The following is a 17,638-nucleotide window of genomic DNA, read 5'->3' on the forward strand; positions in this document are numbered from 1 at the left end:
TCCCGTCCTCTCTGAAATCAATAAAGATATATATTTTTTAAAAAGATAAATGAAACTCTAACCCCTAACCCTGACCCAGAATACCATGCTGGTGTGTTTTAAAAGGGATGCAAGTTTATTGTGCCCATATCAATGTGCTTACAATCTTTTAATGGCTCACTCTGACTCTCAGAATAAAATGTGAACTTGTTTGGTTACCATGCCCGTCCTGACCTGGCATCCAACTACTTCACCAACCTCATGTAATCCTATCCTGGCCTCTAGTCATACAAAAGTACCCATTATGATACAGCATAGAAAATATAGTCAATAATATTGTAATAATTATGTTGCCAGGTGGGTACTGGAAATATGGAGGGGAATAGTTTGTAAAGTATAGGATTGTCTAACCACTATGCTGTATACCTGAAACCAATAAAAAAATATTGAATGTAAACTATAATTAGAAGTACTCGTTATGCTGTATACCTCTGCACAGGCTGTTCCCTCTACCAAGACCATCTTTCCTTAACTTATATCTAAACTAATGTGTCCCTTCTTGGGCCACATTTTTTTTTCTTTTTTTGAGGGCAGGGGCCACATATTTTAAACCCTCCTTACCTGTTCCCCAGTTTAAGGTGGAAAGGACTTGTCTTCAAGTTCAAGTCCAGAAACCTGTTGCTATGTACTGAATAAAATGACAATTCCCATTTGTAACAAAAATAATGAATGACTAATTAAATAAATCTTATATAATAAAACCCTAATATGCAAATCGACCAAACAGCAGAATGACAGGTCGCTATGACACACACTGACCACCAGGGGGCAGACGCTCAATGCAGGAGCTGCCCCCTGGTGGTCAGTGTGCTCCCACAGGGGGAGCACCACTCAGCCAGAAGCTGGGCTCACGGCTGGTGCTGTGGCGGGAGCAGCAAGCCCGGCTTCTGGCTGGCAAGCACAGTGCTCCCGCCTCCATGGCAGCACTAAGGACCCCTCAATGGGGGAGGACACAATATCCCCCGAGGCATCCCAGACTGCGAGAGGGCGCAGGCCGGGCTGAGGTACCGCTCCCCCCCGCTCCCCTCCCTACCCCCGTGCAGGAATGTCGTGCACCCAGGCCTCTAGTAAATAAATAAACTAATTAATGTGTGCTTCTCCTTACAGTTAAGATCCTTCAGGATGGAACCAAGTGTTCATTTTTGTGTCTGCAGTGTCAGAGTGCTAAATATACGGTGAGCTTAATACATGTTTGTGTGATTAGTTAGTGCAATTAATAGTTGCATGGCTGTAAATTCATCAATACAAAATACTTTACAATGTCTACTGATTATGAAGTTTTCATGAAATTCTGCAATGTCTAAGCTGTGGTATCCCTAAATAAGACCTCAAGGGCATCTGCATTAGTAGAGGGGTTTGGAGGTTAGATGAAAGAAAGAGGTGACAAAACTTGGTGAAGTTCAATAATTTTAAAGGAACATTGGCAGAAAAAAGTTCTAATGCCCTAATAAGCAACTTTATTTTTTGTTTTTTATCAAATTTGTCATATATTTTAAGAGGTAAAGGACATTTACTGTAACCTTAAAGTTTTTAGTTCTTTGAGCACAAGTAATGCTAAATGAAAAAATGTTTTTCTTTTTGTTTTGTGTATTTTTCATTTGGCTGCTGAAATATGAATATATCTTATGTACTACCCTTCTACCCCCTGAGCCTTCTGAGACACATGGCATGGACAGCAGGGGGTAGAGAGGGTCACTGAGACTAAGGAGCGACAAATAGCTAGAAGTGAAAAACTCCCAACACCAAAAAATCTCCTAAAATAAGAACCTATCTTTCAAAAACATATATATACTAGAGGCCCGGTGCACAAAAATTTGTGCACTCGGCGGGGGAGAGGGGGGGGGTCCCCCAGCCCGGCCTGTGCCCTCTCACAGTCTGGGACCCCTGGGAGATAATGACCTGCTGGCTTAGGCCTGCTCCCGGGTGGCAGAGGGCAGGCCCAATCCCTAAGTGCAGCCCCTGGTCAGGCTCAGAGCAGGGCCGATTGGGGAGTTGGGGCACCGCCCCGTCATGCACAGAGCAGGGCGGATCGGGAGGTTGCAATGCCACCCTCAGTCACTTTCAGAGTAGACTGATTGGGGGGTTGGGGCACTGCCCCCTGTTACACTCAAGGCAGGGTCGATGGGGAGGTTGCGGCGCCACCCCCTGTCACGCACAGAGCAGGGCCGATCAGGGGGTTGGGGCGCTGCCCCCTGTCACTCACAGAGCAGGGCCCATCAGGGGGTTGAGGAGCTCCCCCCTGTCACTCACAGAGTAGGGCCGATAGGGGAGCTGGGGCACCGCCTCCTGTCACACACAGAGCAGGGAAGATCAGGGGGTTGGGGCGCTGCACCCTGTCACACTCAGGGCAGGGCCAATGGGGAGGTTATGGCTCTACCCTGTCACACACAGAGCAGGGCCCGAGGGGGCAGGGGGTTGGGGCACCGCACTCTGTCACACACAGAGCAGGGCCCGTGGGGGCAGGGGGTTTGGGGCGCCGCACCCTGTCACACACAGAGCAGGGCCGATCAGGGGGTTGGTGCGCTGCACCCTGTCAAACACAGAGCCGCAGGGCGATCAGGGGTTTGGGGAGCTCCCCCCCTATCAGGCACAAAGCAGGGCTGATCAGGGGGTTTGGGCGCTGCCCCCTGTCACACTGATCCCGGTGCCGGGAGGCATATTACCCTTTTACTATATAGGATAGAGGCCTGGTGCACGGGTAGGGGCCGGCTGGTTTGCCCTGAAGGGTGTCCTGGATCAGGGTGGGGGTCCCCACTGGGGTGCCTGGCCAGGCTGGCTGAGGGGCTGAGGGCTGTTTTCCCGCTGGCAGTTGACTAAAAGCTCCCAACCGCTCCTTGTTTTCTTTTTTCTTTTTTTTTTATTCTGGGCCAGCTTTAGCTCTGAGGCCTCGCTGCTGAAAACATGGATACAATGTTGCGGTCCGGGGCTGACTGAAAGCCGGTTTTGTGTAGCTTCTTATTTGCAACATAGTAATAGTTGCTTAGAGTTGCAGTTGAGAGGCCGGCAAGTGAGGCGGGGAATGTTGGAGTCTGCAGTTCCTGGAGAAAGCAAGCCTCCCTGCTCGCTTCAGTGCATGGCTGCCGGCCGCCATCTTGGCTGACAGTTAATTTGCATATACTCACTGATTAGCCAATGTGTATAGATATATATACACTAATAAAAGAGAAACATGGTAATTGGCGTACGACCGCTACCCTTCCCATTGGCTAATCAGCATATCCTTATGCAAATTAACTGTCAGCCAAGATGGCGGCCGGCAGCCATGCACTGAAGCGAGCAGGGAGGCTTGCTTCCTCCAGGAACTGCAGACTCCAACGTTCCCCGCCTCACTTGCCGGACTCTCAACTGCAACTCTAAGCAACTATTACTATGTTGCAAATAAGAAGCTACACAAAACCGGCTTTCAGTCCGTCCCGGACCGCAACATTGTATCCATGTTTTCAGCAGCGAGGCCTCAGAGCTAAAGCTGGCCCAGAATAAAAAAAAAAAAAAGAAAGAAAACAAGGAGCGGTTGGGAGCTTTTAGTCAACTGCCAGCGGGAAAACAGCCCTCAGCCCCTCAGCCAGCCTGGCCAGGCACCCCAGTGGGGACCCCCACCCTGATCCAGGACACCCTTCAGGGCAAACCAGCCGGCCCCTACCCGTGCACCAGGCCTCTATCCTATATAGTAAAAGGGTAATATGCCTCCCAGCACCGGGATCAGCGGAGCAGCGAGGCTCCTGGCACCGGGATCAGCATGACAGGGGACAGTGCCCAAACCCCCTGATCAGCCCTGCTCTGTGCCTGATAGGGGGGAGCTCTCCAACCCCCTGATCGCCCTGCGGCTCTGTGTGTGACAGGGTGCAGCGCCCCAACCCCCTGATCCGCCCTGCTCTGTGTGTGACAGGGTGAGGCGCCCCAGCCCCCCGCCCCCACGGGCCCTGCTCTGTGTGTGACAGGGTAGAACCATAACCTCTCCATTGGCCCTGCCCTGAGTGTGACAGTGGCGGCGCCCCAGCCCCCTGATCGGCCCTGCTCTGTGGGTGATAGAGGGTGGCGCCCCAACCCTCCTCCACGGGCCTTGCTCTGTGTGTGACAGGGTAGAGCCATAACATCCCCTTTGGCTCTACCCTGAGTGTGACAGGGTGCAGCACTCCAACCCTTGATCCACCCTGCTCTGTGTGTAACAGGGGGTGGTGCCCCAGCTCCCCTATCGGCCCTACTCTGTGAGTGATAGGGGAGAGCTCCTCAACCCCCTGATGGACCCTAGTCTGTGAGTGACAGGGGGCAGTGCCCCAACCCCTTGATTGGCCCTGCTCTGTGAGTGACAGGGGGCAGTGCCCCAACCCCCTGATGGGCCCTGCTCTGTGTGTGACAGGGGGCAGTGCCCCAACACCCCTGATGGACCCTGCTCTGTGAGTGACAGGGGGCAGCGCCCCAACCCCCTGATCGGCCCTGTTCTGTGCGTGACAGGGGGTGGTGCCGAAATCTCCCCATTGACCCTGCCTTGAGTATAACAGGGGGAGGTGCCCCAACCCCCCAATCAGTCTACCCTGAAAGTGACTGAGGGTGGCATTGCAACCTCCCGATCCGCCCTGCTCTGTGCATGACGGGGCGGTGCCCCAACTCCCCAATCGGCCCTGCTCTGAGCCTGACCAGGGGCTGCACTTAGGGATTGGGCCTGCCCTCTGCCACCGGGGAGCAGGCCTAAGCCAGCAGGTCGTTATCTCCCAGGGGTCCCAGACTGTGAGAGGGCACAGGCCGGGCTGGGGGACCCCCCCCCCCCCCCCCCCCCCCGCCGAGTGCACAAATTTTTGTGCACCGGGCCTCTAGTATATATCTACACTAATAAAAGAGAAACATGGTAATTAGCATACGACCGCTACCCTTCCCATTGGCTAATCAGCATATCCTTATGCAAATTAACTGTCAGTGAAGATGGCGGCTGGCAGCCAGGCAGCTGGAAGCGAACATGAGGCTTGCTTGCTTCAGTGACGGAGGACTCCAACATTCCGCGCCTGCGCTGCCGGCCTCTGAGCTGGCAGTTTGAAACATTCTAACAAATATAGAAGGCCGGGATCTCAGAGCTGAAGTTATACATTGTTTAGATTACAGAACGGAAACAAACCAGATACCTGCTCTCAGAGCTAGAGCCAGAGCTAAAGCTGGCCCAGAATAAAATAAAAAAAAGGAGCAGTTGGGAGCTTCAATCAACAACCGCCAGCCTGAAAGCAGCCCTCAGCCCCTCACCCAGACTGGCCAGGCACCCCAGTGGGGACCCCCACCCTGAAGGGTGTGTGACCAGCTGCAAACAGCTATCATCCCCTCATCCAGGCTGGCCAGGCACCCCAGTGGGGACGCCCACCCTGACCCAGGACACCCTTCAGGGCAAACCAGCCAGCCCCCAGGCTTCTATCCTATATAGTAAAAGGGTAATATGCCTCCCAGCACCGGGATTAGCGGAGCACAAGGCCTCCTGGCACCAGATCAGCGTGACAGGGGGCAGCGCCCAAACCCCCTGATCGCCCTGCGGCTCTGTGTGTGACAGGGGAAGGCGCCCCAACCCCCCCCCCCCCCCCCCACCACCACCACAGGCCCTGCTCTGTGTGTGACAGGGTAGAGCCATAACCTCCCCATCGGCCCTGCCCTGAGTGTAACAGTGGCTGCGCCCCAACCCCCTGATCAGCCCTGCTCTGTGTGTGACAGGGGGGAGCTCCCCAACCCCCTGATGGGCCCTGTTCTGTTCGTGACAGGGGGGAGCTCCTCAACCCCCTGATCGGCCCTGCTCTGTGCATGACATGGGGGAGCTCCCCAACCCCCTGATGGGCCCTGCTCTGTGTGTGACAGGGTATGGAGCTCCTCAACCCCCTGATCGGCCCTGCTCTGTGAGTGACAGGGGGCAGCGCCCCAACCCCCTGATGGACCCTGCTCTGTGCATGACAGGGGGCAGCACCCCAACCCCCTGATTGTCCCTGCTCTGTGCATGATAGGGGGTGGCACCGCAACATCCCCATCGACCCTGCCTTGAGTGTGACAGGGGGCAGTGCCCCAACCCCCCAATCAGCCATACCCTGAGCGTGACTGAGGGTGACATCGCAACTTCCCGATCCGCCCTGCTCTGTGCATGACAGGGGGCGGCACCCCAACTCCCCAATGAGCCCTGCTCTGAGCCTGACCAGGAGCTGCACCTAGGGATTGGGCCTGCCCTCTGCCACCAGGGAGCAGGCCTAAGCCAGCAGGTCATTATCTCCCGAGGGGTCCCAGACTTCGAGAGGGCATAGCCCAGGCTGAGGCCCCCCCCCCCACCCCCCGAGTGCACAAATTTTTGTGCACTGGGCCTCTAGTATATATATATTTCAGAGAGAGGGAGAGTTAGAAACATCAATGGTGAGGGAGAATCATCGATTGGCTGCCTCCTGCACGCCCCCTACTGGGGACTGAGCCCAAAACCTGGGCATGTGTCTTGACCAGGAATTGAACCGTGACCTGGTTCATAGGTCGACACTCAATCACTGAGCCACACTGGCCTGGCAGAATCTAGCTTTTATAACTACAGTAATTGTCTCTACACAAATATATAGATATTGAAAAATAAAGTTAAATAACTTTAACTTGCAGAACATTAATATTGGTATAAGGATATCTCCTAAATATACTATTGTTCTAATACTTGCCTCAGGCATCTATTTAAAAACTAGAGGCCCGGTGCACAAAAATTTGTGCACTCAGGGGGGTCCCTCAGCCCAGCCTGTGCCCTCTTGTAGTCTGGGACCCCTCGGAGGATGTCCACCTGTTGGCTTGGGCCCACTCCCTGGGGGATTGGGCCCAAGCTGGCAGTCAGACATCCCTCTGGCAGCCCGGCAGCCCTCGGGGGATGTCCACTTGCCAGCAGGGAGCAGGCCTAAGCTGCAGTCGGACATCCTTAGCGCTGCTGAGGAGGCGGGAGAGGCTCCCACCACCAGCCTGGCTTGTGGCTGAGCAGAGCTGCCCCTGTGGGAGCGCACTGACCGCCAGGGAGCAGCTCCTGCATTGAGTGTCTGCCCCCTGGTGGTCAGTGTGTGTCATAGTGACCAGTCATTCCCATTCATTCTGCTGTTAGGGTCAATTTGCATATTACCCTTTTATTATATAGAATAGAGGCCTGGTGCATGGGTGGGCCGGCTGGTTTGCCCTGAAGGGTGTCCCGGATCAGGGTGGGGTCCCGCTGGGGTGCCTGGCCAGCCTGGGTGAGGGGCTGAGGGCCGTTTTCAGGCTGGCCAAGCCCCCCCGCAACGGAAGCTCCCAGCCTCTCCTTTTTTTTTTTTTTTAAATTCTGGGATTTATTTACCTTCTATAATTGAAATTTTGTAGCCTGGGTGGGCGAGAGGAAAGCTTGGCTTCCTCCATCGCCAGGGGCAACCTACTCCTGCTCGCTCCAGCTCCGTGGCCATGGCCAGCTGAAAGCAGGTATCTGGGGTTTATTTATCTTCTATAATTTGAACTTTGTTGCTTTGAGTGGAGCTCAGAGCCAGTTGGAAAGCTTGGCTTCCTCCATCATTGGGGCAACCAAGCCTCCTGCTTGCTCCAGCTCTGTGGCTGCCGGCCGTCATCTTGGTTGGGTTAATTTGCATATAGTCACTCTGATTGGCTGGTGGGTGTGGCTTAAAGTGTAACGAAGGTATGGTCAATTTGCATGTTTGTCTTTTATTAGTGTAGATATGTTAGTATATACATGTCACACAAAATACTTTCCAATATTTTAGACCTTTTTTCCACTCATCAACTAAAGATCCATGGCTCATTTTGACATGTCTAAAATCACAGCAGTGACAGTATTTAAACAATTGCCCATTATTTCTGTAATTTTAGTCACATATCTATGGTAACCACCTATAATCTGTATTTTTGACTATATTCCACTGATTGCTGAATTCTTATTTTTGTTTTACAGATGAGAGGCTGAATGATTTGAAACTAGGTTTACAAATAGATTTCTTCCCTCAGGGCCCTGAGTATTGCTAGTGTTCTCTACTCTTCTGGCCTGTCCAGGGCATTCTATCTAGAATGGGAGTTCTGGCATTCACCAAGAGCCATAGCAGCATACTTTGCTTTAGAGGTTCATGCTTCTGAGAAACATTTAAATATACACTAGGGCGATTGAGATTTAGAGTTTAGGACATACCTTATTAAGAATAAGTACAGTATAAAGTGAAGTTCAGTAACTGTTACATGCTTGTGATTATGTGCCATATTGCTAATAAACTCATTTTTTCATGGATGAATACTATGTGTATTTTATGTAATGCCCTAGAACTAGTTAAGCGTTCAAGTTTTTGTTGTTGTTAATGTTTTTATTGATTTCAGAGAAAGAGAAAGTGACAGAGAGATGGAAACATCAGTAATGAGAGAGAATCATCAATCAGCTGCCTCCTGCACACCCACTACTGCGGATCGAGCCCGAAACCTGGGCATTTGCCCTGACCAGGAATTGAGCCGTGACCTCCTGGTTCATGGTTGACACTCAACCACTGAGCAACACCAGTGGAGCTTAAGTGTTCAAGTTTTGATGTTCCATTGTATTCGTTAAAAAGTTTTGCTTTTCCTGACTTCAAAAGAAATATAGTCATTATAGAAAAAAATACAGAAAAGGAAAAAAAAATCACCAGTAATTGATCCACCTAGATATACTAGTAATCTCTACTTACTATATTTTGGAGGCTATCTTTCTAGTTTTGCTTTTCCCTAGCAACTGTAATTATTTTTTACTTTAGTCCTTGTGCTAGACTCTTCAGATAAAACTGTATATAAAAAATCTGACACAAAGAAAAAAAAAGGAATCTGACAGAACAGAGATCTAATAATTGGAATACAATGTAACTTAACCTTCTTCTCCACCCTTCTCTTAATAGAAGGTACTTCTAGTCTTTTTTTGTTGTTGTTGTTATATCTGGGCTTGGTATACAGAGTTAATGACTAAAGAAAGACATATTTATATTTGTAACAGAATAAAAGAAACTAGAGGAAAACAAAAAATTTTCAGGTAAGTATTTTAATTAAATTATCACACAAATCAAAGTTACAAATATACAAATGCAACTATTTATAAATATGTAAACATATGTACAAAGACTAGAAAGGAATACACACAAAAAATAGGTGTTTGGGTGTTGGGGTTATGTTTCTTTTTCATTATTTTGTAATACTCAAAAAACATTATATTGCAGTAGGACTATTTTAGTGCTAGAGAATCTTATATAAATGTATTTGTTCAAGAGCTTCCCTGTTAATATCCTTTTCTGGGTATACATCATAGTTCAGTGGTACCTCTTCAACCCAGGAAGATAACTGTATACTAACCTGGAAAAAAAACAACATTATAAACAAACAGGAAAATTACAGAATAATCCTATTTTCTGGAAGAAATCATGACTAAGTAAGTTACTAAACACAACAGATTTTTTAAAAATATATTTTTACTGATTTCAAAGAGGAAGAGAGAGATAGAAACATCAATGATGAGAATCATTGATCGGCTGCCACCTGCACACCCCCCACTGGGGATTGAGCCTGCAACCCAGGCATGTGCCCTGACCAGGAATCGAACCATGACCTCCTGGTTCATAGGTTGACGCTCAACCCCTGAGCCACACCGGCCAGACAATACAACAGATTTTTATTACAATGAGCAGGACTAAGTTCTACATGGTGCTACATGAACAATTCTTTTCTTTTTATTATTCACATGAACAATTCCTTGTTGTACTAAATGGTCTATGGATTCAGGAATTTAATTAATTTACTCTGAGATTTTGAAATTTTAAAGAATAAAGAAAATAAAGAATTGTTTTAATGTACATAATTTAATCATCATTAGGTTTAAACAAAATTCTAAAACAACAATGGCAACACACAGAAAACTGCTCATATATACACAGTGTTGGTGCTAAGGGGTTGTATAAGCAGGGCTAACTACCTCCATAACCTTCATCAGGCCCTTCCCTTCACATTGAAAACTTGAGTCTCCATGACAAAGAAATTCTGGAGCCAACAATGGATATATATCTGTTTAAAGAAGTTTCATTAAATATGAGAGCAATACAATTATTCAAGAATTTATAATAAGGACTCTTGTAAATATTAATTTCCAGTGGTTGTCAAGACAGATTTATGTATTTAGTGTGAAAGTTATTTTGGTAAAATAACTGAATTATTTCAATATATATAGAAATTATAAATTGGAGACCACATATTTTAAAAGGTTTGTTTTGACCTGGCCGGTATGGCTCAGTTGCTAGAGCATTGTCCCACACACCAAAAGTTACAGGTTGGATTCCTGGTCAAGGTACATACCTAGGTTGCGGGTTCAATCCCTGGTCAGGGTGTGTATGGGAGGCAGCCGATCGATGTTTCTCTCTTACTCCAATGTTTCTCTCTCCCTCCCTTCCTCTCTCTAAAACTCAATAAAAACATATCCCCTGTTGAGGATGAAAACATAATAAAATTAAAGGCATGTTTTTATGAGTATGGTAAGATCACACACTCAGGAGGCAGGGATCTCATGGGGAAGAATGAAGTGGGGGAAACTGGGAGACTAACATCTTCTCTTTATGTATCTATGGATTACTTCCCTTGTTATGGCAAACATGAATTCTGTAATTTAGATGATTGATGAAAAAATTTTTAAAGGTGTTATTGATGATTGTTTAGATTTTTTAAAGGAAAAAAACCCAGATACCTAAATTTGGCAGTGCTTACATATAAGGAAAGCATGACTAAAGAAAATAATAATACTGTATTAAGAAATACAACACTATTTTTCATCTGGATCTCAAAGAGCTTTACAAACACTAATTAACCTTTGTATAAGGATCAATATACTGGGTTGAATCATATTATTAAATATCAGCCTTATTTTATACGAAAAGTCTGAGCAAGAGAGGTTTGTGTAAGATTTCAAACTGACTTAGAGGCTAAACTGCACTGCCTCCAGTTTATTTGATTCTACAACCTTGAATAACTCTGTTTCTTTTGTTCTAAGGGAAAAGTTATGATGTGGGTGTTTAAAGCCTCTTAACAAACATTTAATAGCATTTGTTCTCCAGAACTGTAATCCCACAGCTGGAAAAATTGGGTGGAGAAGCAAAGGAGTTCATATGGAGATAAGAATGGCAACTTGAGAGCTCTTGAGGCTAGTTAATTAACCACAAACCAGTCCTTAAGCCATAAATTCTTGCTATTCTTTTTATCATCTGTCACTATATTCAGACAGAACATTTCTAGAATATTATAACAGCTATCAGAAAAAAGTAGAAGGAAAGTTTTGACAATAAAAATGCGAGGAAGGCTTACATACCTGAAGACCTGAGAGAGACTCTTCAAGACTTGGTACTGTCACCAATAACGATCCTTGTTTCCTTACGTGATGGCTGATACATTCCCAGGCTCTATAACACATTAGAAGCATCATGTCAGGTTTTACCAGACACTGGAAATTCTTTTAAAATGCCGATGACAAAAGAAAATGCAGCACAAGTGGTATCTCAAATGAGCAAAATTGTTTGCTTGCAGAAAACAGGACTGCAGTAACATACTAGAAATTGGTCAATTCTTCAGTTCCAGAAGAGGTGCTGGGAAAATTGTGAAGTTACAGTTGACAAGATTTAACGAGATCGTGATTTGAGTTACTACAAGGCATTGTGAGGCCAAAACTCAGTTTCAGGACCAACTCAGAAGTCAAAGCTGCATCAGTTAGCGGCTCTTAAATTTCTTACAAAGTATGTAAAAAATAATGGTTCTGCAGAAGGGAACTGGGCTGAGGGGTAGAGGTGGGGCAGAGTACTGGAGAAAGGCTATAGAAACCAGACACCAAGCAAAAACTAACAGTAAATCAAAAGTGAAATCATACTTTATTTGGCTGCCATAAATATTCAATGGAAAGACTTCTGGACGATATGGCACCCGAGTTTAGTGGGACCAGCCAGGTTTAAAGCGTGATGAAATGCCATGTGCATGTGTGTGTCAGAGGGCAGTGTCTGACCAGTTCTGATTAATCTTTAGTGCAGACATGAACTGGATTTCTACGCTGAGTCTTGAAAGTACACCCCACTGCCGGGGACCGATGGTCAGAAAAAGCAGAGATGTGCATCCCTTGCAGTGGGGCAGGTGAGCAGCTGTGTCATTTGCACTTATTTTAGTTATAGCAATGGATATTAAGTTTAGTACGTTCTGGAGTTAACTAGATAAAATGATACAAATGTTTTTTTCTCAGGCTAGATCTAAATTCATGTAGCAGTGTTTGATAATAAATATCACCATGGTTGGGCTAGAGCTGTTTGCATGTGTTTTTTCCAGTGGTTCCTTAAAAATGACATTTTATAAGTTTATTTAAAAAGAATGAAGAAGCTAAGTATACTGGGCATGACTCTCAAAATAGAACTTAATATTTCTGATAAGCTGTCATGGTAGTAGTTGTATCTGTTTCACCTACTAAGAAAATACATAGAGGCACCTTTTATTTTATTTTATTTTTAAAACAGTTTTATTGATTTTAGAAAGGGAGAGACAAAGAAACATTGATGTGAGAGAGAATCATCGACCAACTTCTCAGAAGTGCACACTCTCACCAGGATAGGACAACAATCAACCGAGCCGGCCAGGGCTAGAAGTACCTTTTAAACTAATGCTTACTTTACAATCTGGGTGTTATGCTATAATGAGATCTAACTTATTCTGAAGCCTGAGCCTTTCCTGAGTACACATTTCTATTATTATGACATATTTCTGTTTTCTTTTATGCACTAACTCTTATAGCAGCGGTACCATTCCACTTGTCCCCAGATTCTGATTAAGATTAAAAATCTCTGGAGGGTATATGCTGTGCCATCTATTCTCATTTACTTACTACAATATAGAATTAATGAGTAAATGACCAGTTTTGTCAGAACAATTCCAATATCAGAATGATTTACCATATCTTCTAACCTTTCTTCTGTGAACTGTCATTCAAGATGAAGATAAAATAATTAACTATGAGAGTCACATAACCTAGCTAGATTTAGAATTCATTTGCTAGACTAATTGAGGGAAAATGACTGAACTAACACAAGTGGCCAATATCTACTTAGTGAATCATGTAGAGCTTGTGAATAAATGCACCAAGAGAGTTTTGAAAATAATGCAAATATGCAGTATTTCCAGTATCAAGTTCGGCAGTAGCTTTCATCATTCCTCAGCATTCAAACTCTTTATATAATAAATCTCCAAAGAGTTTAGGGTGTTTTAAAACTTCTTATACAACATAAACCTGGTAATATTTCACTTTCCAACAATTATGTAATGTTTTGACTACCGATCATTAATTTAAAAAGATAAAAAGCTAATCATACTTTGTCCACTGGAAATTAAGTCTAAAAAGGGCATTATAATTAAAATAACTTTGCACATTGTAGGGAGTAGCTATAGGGTTAAGCCTCGGATTGACCTGTGGCAGAGCCACAAACAAGTCCCAGCTTAGAGGGCACAGCCCTCTTACCATAATTAAGCTTGACCTTATGACGCTCCCTAGATTGTTCCTAGGTAGCTAATGGGCTGTGGAGGGTGCAAAAAGTGCTGCCTAAACAAGTGAAACTCACAAGAACATTGTAACTATGGTGACCGCTACCTTGTGTATCTCTGACTATAAAATAAAGCCTCAGCTTGCTGGCTGGATCTCTTTCTGTGTCCTCATCCAGGCACGGGAGTTCCACCGAGCCCCAGCTATATTCTCTGTCTGTCTTTTCTTTAATCCTTCACCACCCCTCCTCAGGCTCACGGAACCCTTGGCTGTGCTGGCACGGTACAGCACATGTTGTGTTTCTGGTCTTTAGTCTGTGACCAAAAAATCACCCCTCATTCTGGCTGAAATTTGATTATATGATTAGCTTTCTGTTGAAGCAGTTTCTTTTTAAACTATTTAAACTATTAATTTTGTAGTGACCTTAACCTAATGGCTATGGGTGTATATGTGTGTATGGGAGAGAGAGAAAGTGGTGGTCAGGGGCAGAATACAGAAGGTGAACAGGTGGCAGAATAGAGGTTTAGTCATTCAGGATTCCACTCAGTATTGACTGTTTATGGTCTATATTACATGCACTTTTTCATTTCTCTGAGGTAATCCAAACATTCGTGTAATTCCCTTTCATGCCAATAGAAAGGAGCTTTCCTGTATCTAACGTCTGCATATGCCCTTATGGTAAGTAAGACGTCAGCAAGCCTAAGTAGCCATAAAATTGGTGTCTCAGACTACAGACTAGAGGAATTTTCTAATCAAAGGAACCTATAGGTCCTTATGGGTCACAAAGCATTAAAATGTGGCAGAGAAGTCAGAAAAATGATCACAGACTTGCTAATTTTTTCATTACTTCAATAGTGGAATAAACTTCTACTATTTATTATCCCTTAAAAACATTTTTCAAGTTTGATAATCACAATTTTGGTTAATACTCTTGTATCCTGTTTTATATTCAATTATAGGCATTAGTTAATTCCCATCATTGTATGATAGGATAGCATCATGACGTATTTTTTTTAAGGGAAAAAAAACCTTAGGCAGAAAAAAGTATAAAGACCCATTAGGAAGTGATATCTTATTTCATCCCTGATGGCTAAGCAAATGCTTGGGTCATAAAATATCATATCTGCCTAAAATGAGATGCAATACTTTACAAAGTCAGATAGTTTATTTTTATTTTATATAGAACATATTTCCTTTTGAATATAATCTCACAGTTGAGGTCATTTTTAAAAGTTTAATATGAAAACATTTCTACTCTACCAATCCCTTTTTTTACTTTGCTGGATAACAACAGACTTCTTGCCTGAATAAATAACATACCTGGCCTGTTCTGCCTCATCAAGAAAATATTCGAAGACGTTATTCATTATAATAACATCAGCATTTTGCAGAAGTGAATCCTGGGTACAGATGTCTGCATGAAGCACCTAAATAAGAATGAGTTCATTTAAGAGAACAAACATACCACATCATACGACCACAGAACTACATACTGGGTCAATAATGTTGTGAGGTAATATGTAAAGTTCACCCTAATACTTAAAATGGGAGAAAGTATTTAATAAAAATGATAAACTTGTGAAAATTTGTTTGTTTATATGTAATTATTTATAAATTCATAAGTATGCTCTTTTGACTCCCACAGTTCCATTTAAGGTGCACGAATTTGTGCACTGGGCCCCTAGAAAGTGTGTGTGTGTGTGTGTGTGTGTGTGTGTGTATATACACACACAAAGGATCATTACTGAAATGATAAGTATTACTTCATTAACCAAAAAACTTCCTATTATTTTTCTGTTATTTTTCCCTTTATATATAGCAGCGATTTTCAACCAGTGTGCCACAAGAATTTTTAAAACATGCAATAAATACCTGATTATTTAGTGAGGGACACTGACTTCTTTTCTCTTAGATTATCAAATTAAAAAATGACAACAGCCAACATGCCAACAGTTGTTGGTGTGAATGCCCTGTCTTGAACTATAAATATCTATATATATAAAAGCCTAAGCAACCGTAACAACAGGCCCGTAGCTATGACATGCACTGACCACCAGGGAGCAGATGCTCAATGCATTGCACTCCCACAGCCAACCTCCTGCGGTCCCTCCCCCCAACTGGCCAGCCCGAGGGACCCCACCCATGTACGATTTCGTGCACCGGGCCTCTAGTATAGGTCGTAAAATAGAGTTGCATCTTTTTAGTCACATCACATAATAAGGATATATCTGATTGGTTAATTCTTGGTACCAGAAATCCTTATATACAAGTATAGGCACCTGATTTTTTTTAAAAGTCACTTTGGAGCAAAAAATGTAGGTAATTGTTATTATTACTTTTTTTGTAGTTCAATAAAAATTATACCTTTTTTTTTTAGGTCAGATTGGCAAAAAGAAAATATATTTCTTAGTGTGCTACAGAATTTTAGTAATTAGTTTATGCATGCCATGAGATGAAAAAGGTTAAAAACTGCTAACATATAAGAAAGAGAGAAAACTTCCGTGGAAGCACAACCTAGGACATCATTTCCCTATAAATTGCTATTCTGTGGCAGCCACAATTCCTCCTGAAAGCTTACAAAACAGAAGATAAAGAGCTGTGAGCATGACTAACCTGTTTGCTTACTTTCTACATTCAGAAATTAATTAAATATACTTCTGACCAACATCTTGAGATTCAAAAATGCTGCTAGCATTATTAAAGCTGATATGAAGCAAACTAAGAAAAAAACCTACTTCCTAATAAAATCGGGGAGGAGAGAAATATGTGAGTGGGATATAATGATAATAATTAATCTTGAGGGAAAAACCAAGATGGCGGCATAGGTAAACACTGGAGTTTGCTGCCGTGAACAACCATTTCAAAAATACAACTAAAAGACGGAATGGACATCATCCAGAACCACAGGAAGGCTGGCTGAGTGGAAATTCTACAACTAGAAGGAAAGAGAAAAGCATACCAAGACCCAGAGGAGGCGCAGTATATAAGTAAAATACTAAGGTGCGGAGGTGCATGCGGAGTGGGCTGGCGGCTGAGGGCGCAGTTGTCGTTTTCAATCGGGAGGGAGTCTCAGGCTCTGAGCTCCAGTTCCGGGCGAGTCTCTAGGGACCCAGACTCATACGGGAGAAGCGGGGCTGTCTGGCATCGCTCAGAACCCTAGGGCACCTTTCTCTCCGAGGGACTTGCAGCGATTAACGGGACATTGAGAAGCAGAGCCTCTGAAGGCAGGACTGAGAGCAGCCATAACTGCTAGCCCCGCCCTGTTGATCCCGTGAGACCTGCCCTGCCCCAGCCCTGCAGGGAGGCTTTTGCTGGATAGCCTCAGGCAAAGGCTAGATTAACACCTCCTTAGAGATCCAGGAGCCAGGAAACCCAGAGGTCAGAGTGGGACCATCCAGTTTGCAGCTCCTTGATCCATAAAGGACACACTCAGGGGGCAGATTCAGTGACCACCAAAGCCCCATTGAAGCAAGTCTTGCCCCAGAGGGGTGTCTCCAGCACAGAAGTTCTCCCACTGCAGACACAGCTGATTCTCACAGCCAATTGGCCTGGAGGTCAATTCCTCCCAGTGATACCTACAACAATCAAGGCTTAACTACAACAAGACTGTGCACAAAGACCACAAGGGGGTGCACCAAGAGTGTCCTCCTAAGGTAATTGGGGAGGCTGAACCACTGGGCCCTAGAGAACACTTAGCACAGAAAACCACTTTATCAAAACAGGGAAGCATAAAAAATGCGGAGACAAATGACAGAAATGGAGGAAAGCAAACTACTGGATATAGAGTTCAAAACCACACTTTTAAGGTTTTTAAAGAATTTTCTAGAAACTGCCGATAAATTTCATGAGATCTACAAGAAATCTAGTGAGACCCTCGATGTTGTGATAAAGGACCAACTAGAAATTAAGCATACACTGACTGAAATAAAGAATATTATACAGACTCCCAACAGCAGACTAGAGGATTGCAAGAATCAAGTCAACGATTTGAAATACAAAGAAGCAAAAAACACCCAACCAGAAAAGCAAAATGAAAAAAGAATCCAAAAATACAAAGATAGTGTAAGGAGCCTCTGGGACAGCTTCAAG

The 17,638-nt window shown here is 44.6% G+C and overlaps 1 protein-coding gene across 1 annotated transcript in view; it reads right to left on the minus strand.

Annotated features, from left to right (window-relative positions):
- Positions 1-9,067: 9,067 nt before the first annotated feature.
- Positions 9,068-17,638, minus strand: part of LOC139018928 (uncharacterized) — a 33,590-nt gene continuing 25,019 nt past the window's right edge. Inside the window, exons 6-8 of the mRNA XM_070427972.1 lie at positions 14,870-14,976; positions 11,351-11,441; positions 9,068-9,354 (exon numbers count right to left, since the gene is read on the minus strand). Coding sequence (XP_070284073.1) covers positions 9,238-9,354; positions 11,351-11,441; positions 14,870-14,976 — 315 coding nt within the window. The 3' untranslated portion in view covers positions 9,068-9,237. The remainder of the gene's footprint in view (positions 9,355-11,350; positions 11,442-14,869; positions 14,977-17,638) is intronic.

Source organism: Myotis yumanensis, unplaced genomic scaffold, assembly GCF_028538775.1.
Source record: "Myotis yumanensis isolate MYYU_CA2020_CCGP unplaced genomic scaffold, mMyoYum1.0.hap1 SCAF_1, whole genome shotgun sequence".
Classification (NCBI taxonomy): Eukaryota; Metazoa; Chordata; class Mammalia; order Chiroptera; family Vespertilionidae; genus Myotis; species Myotis yumanensis.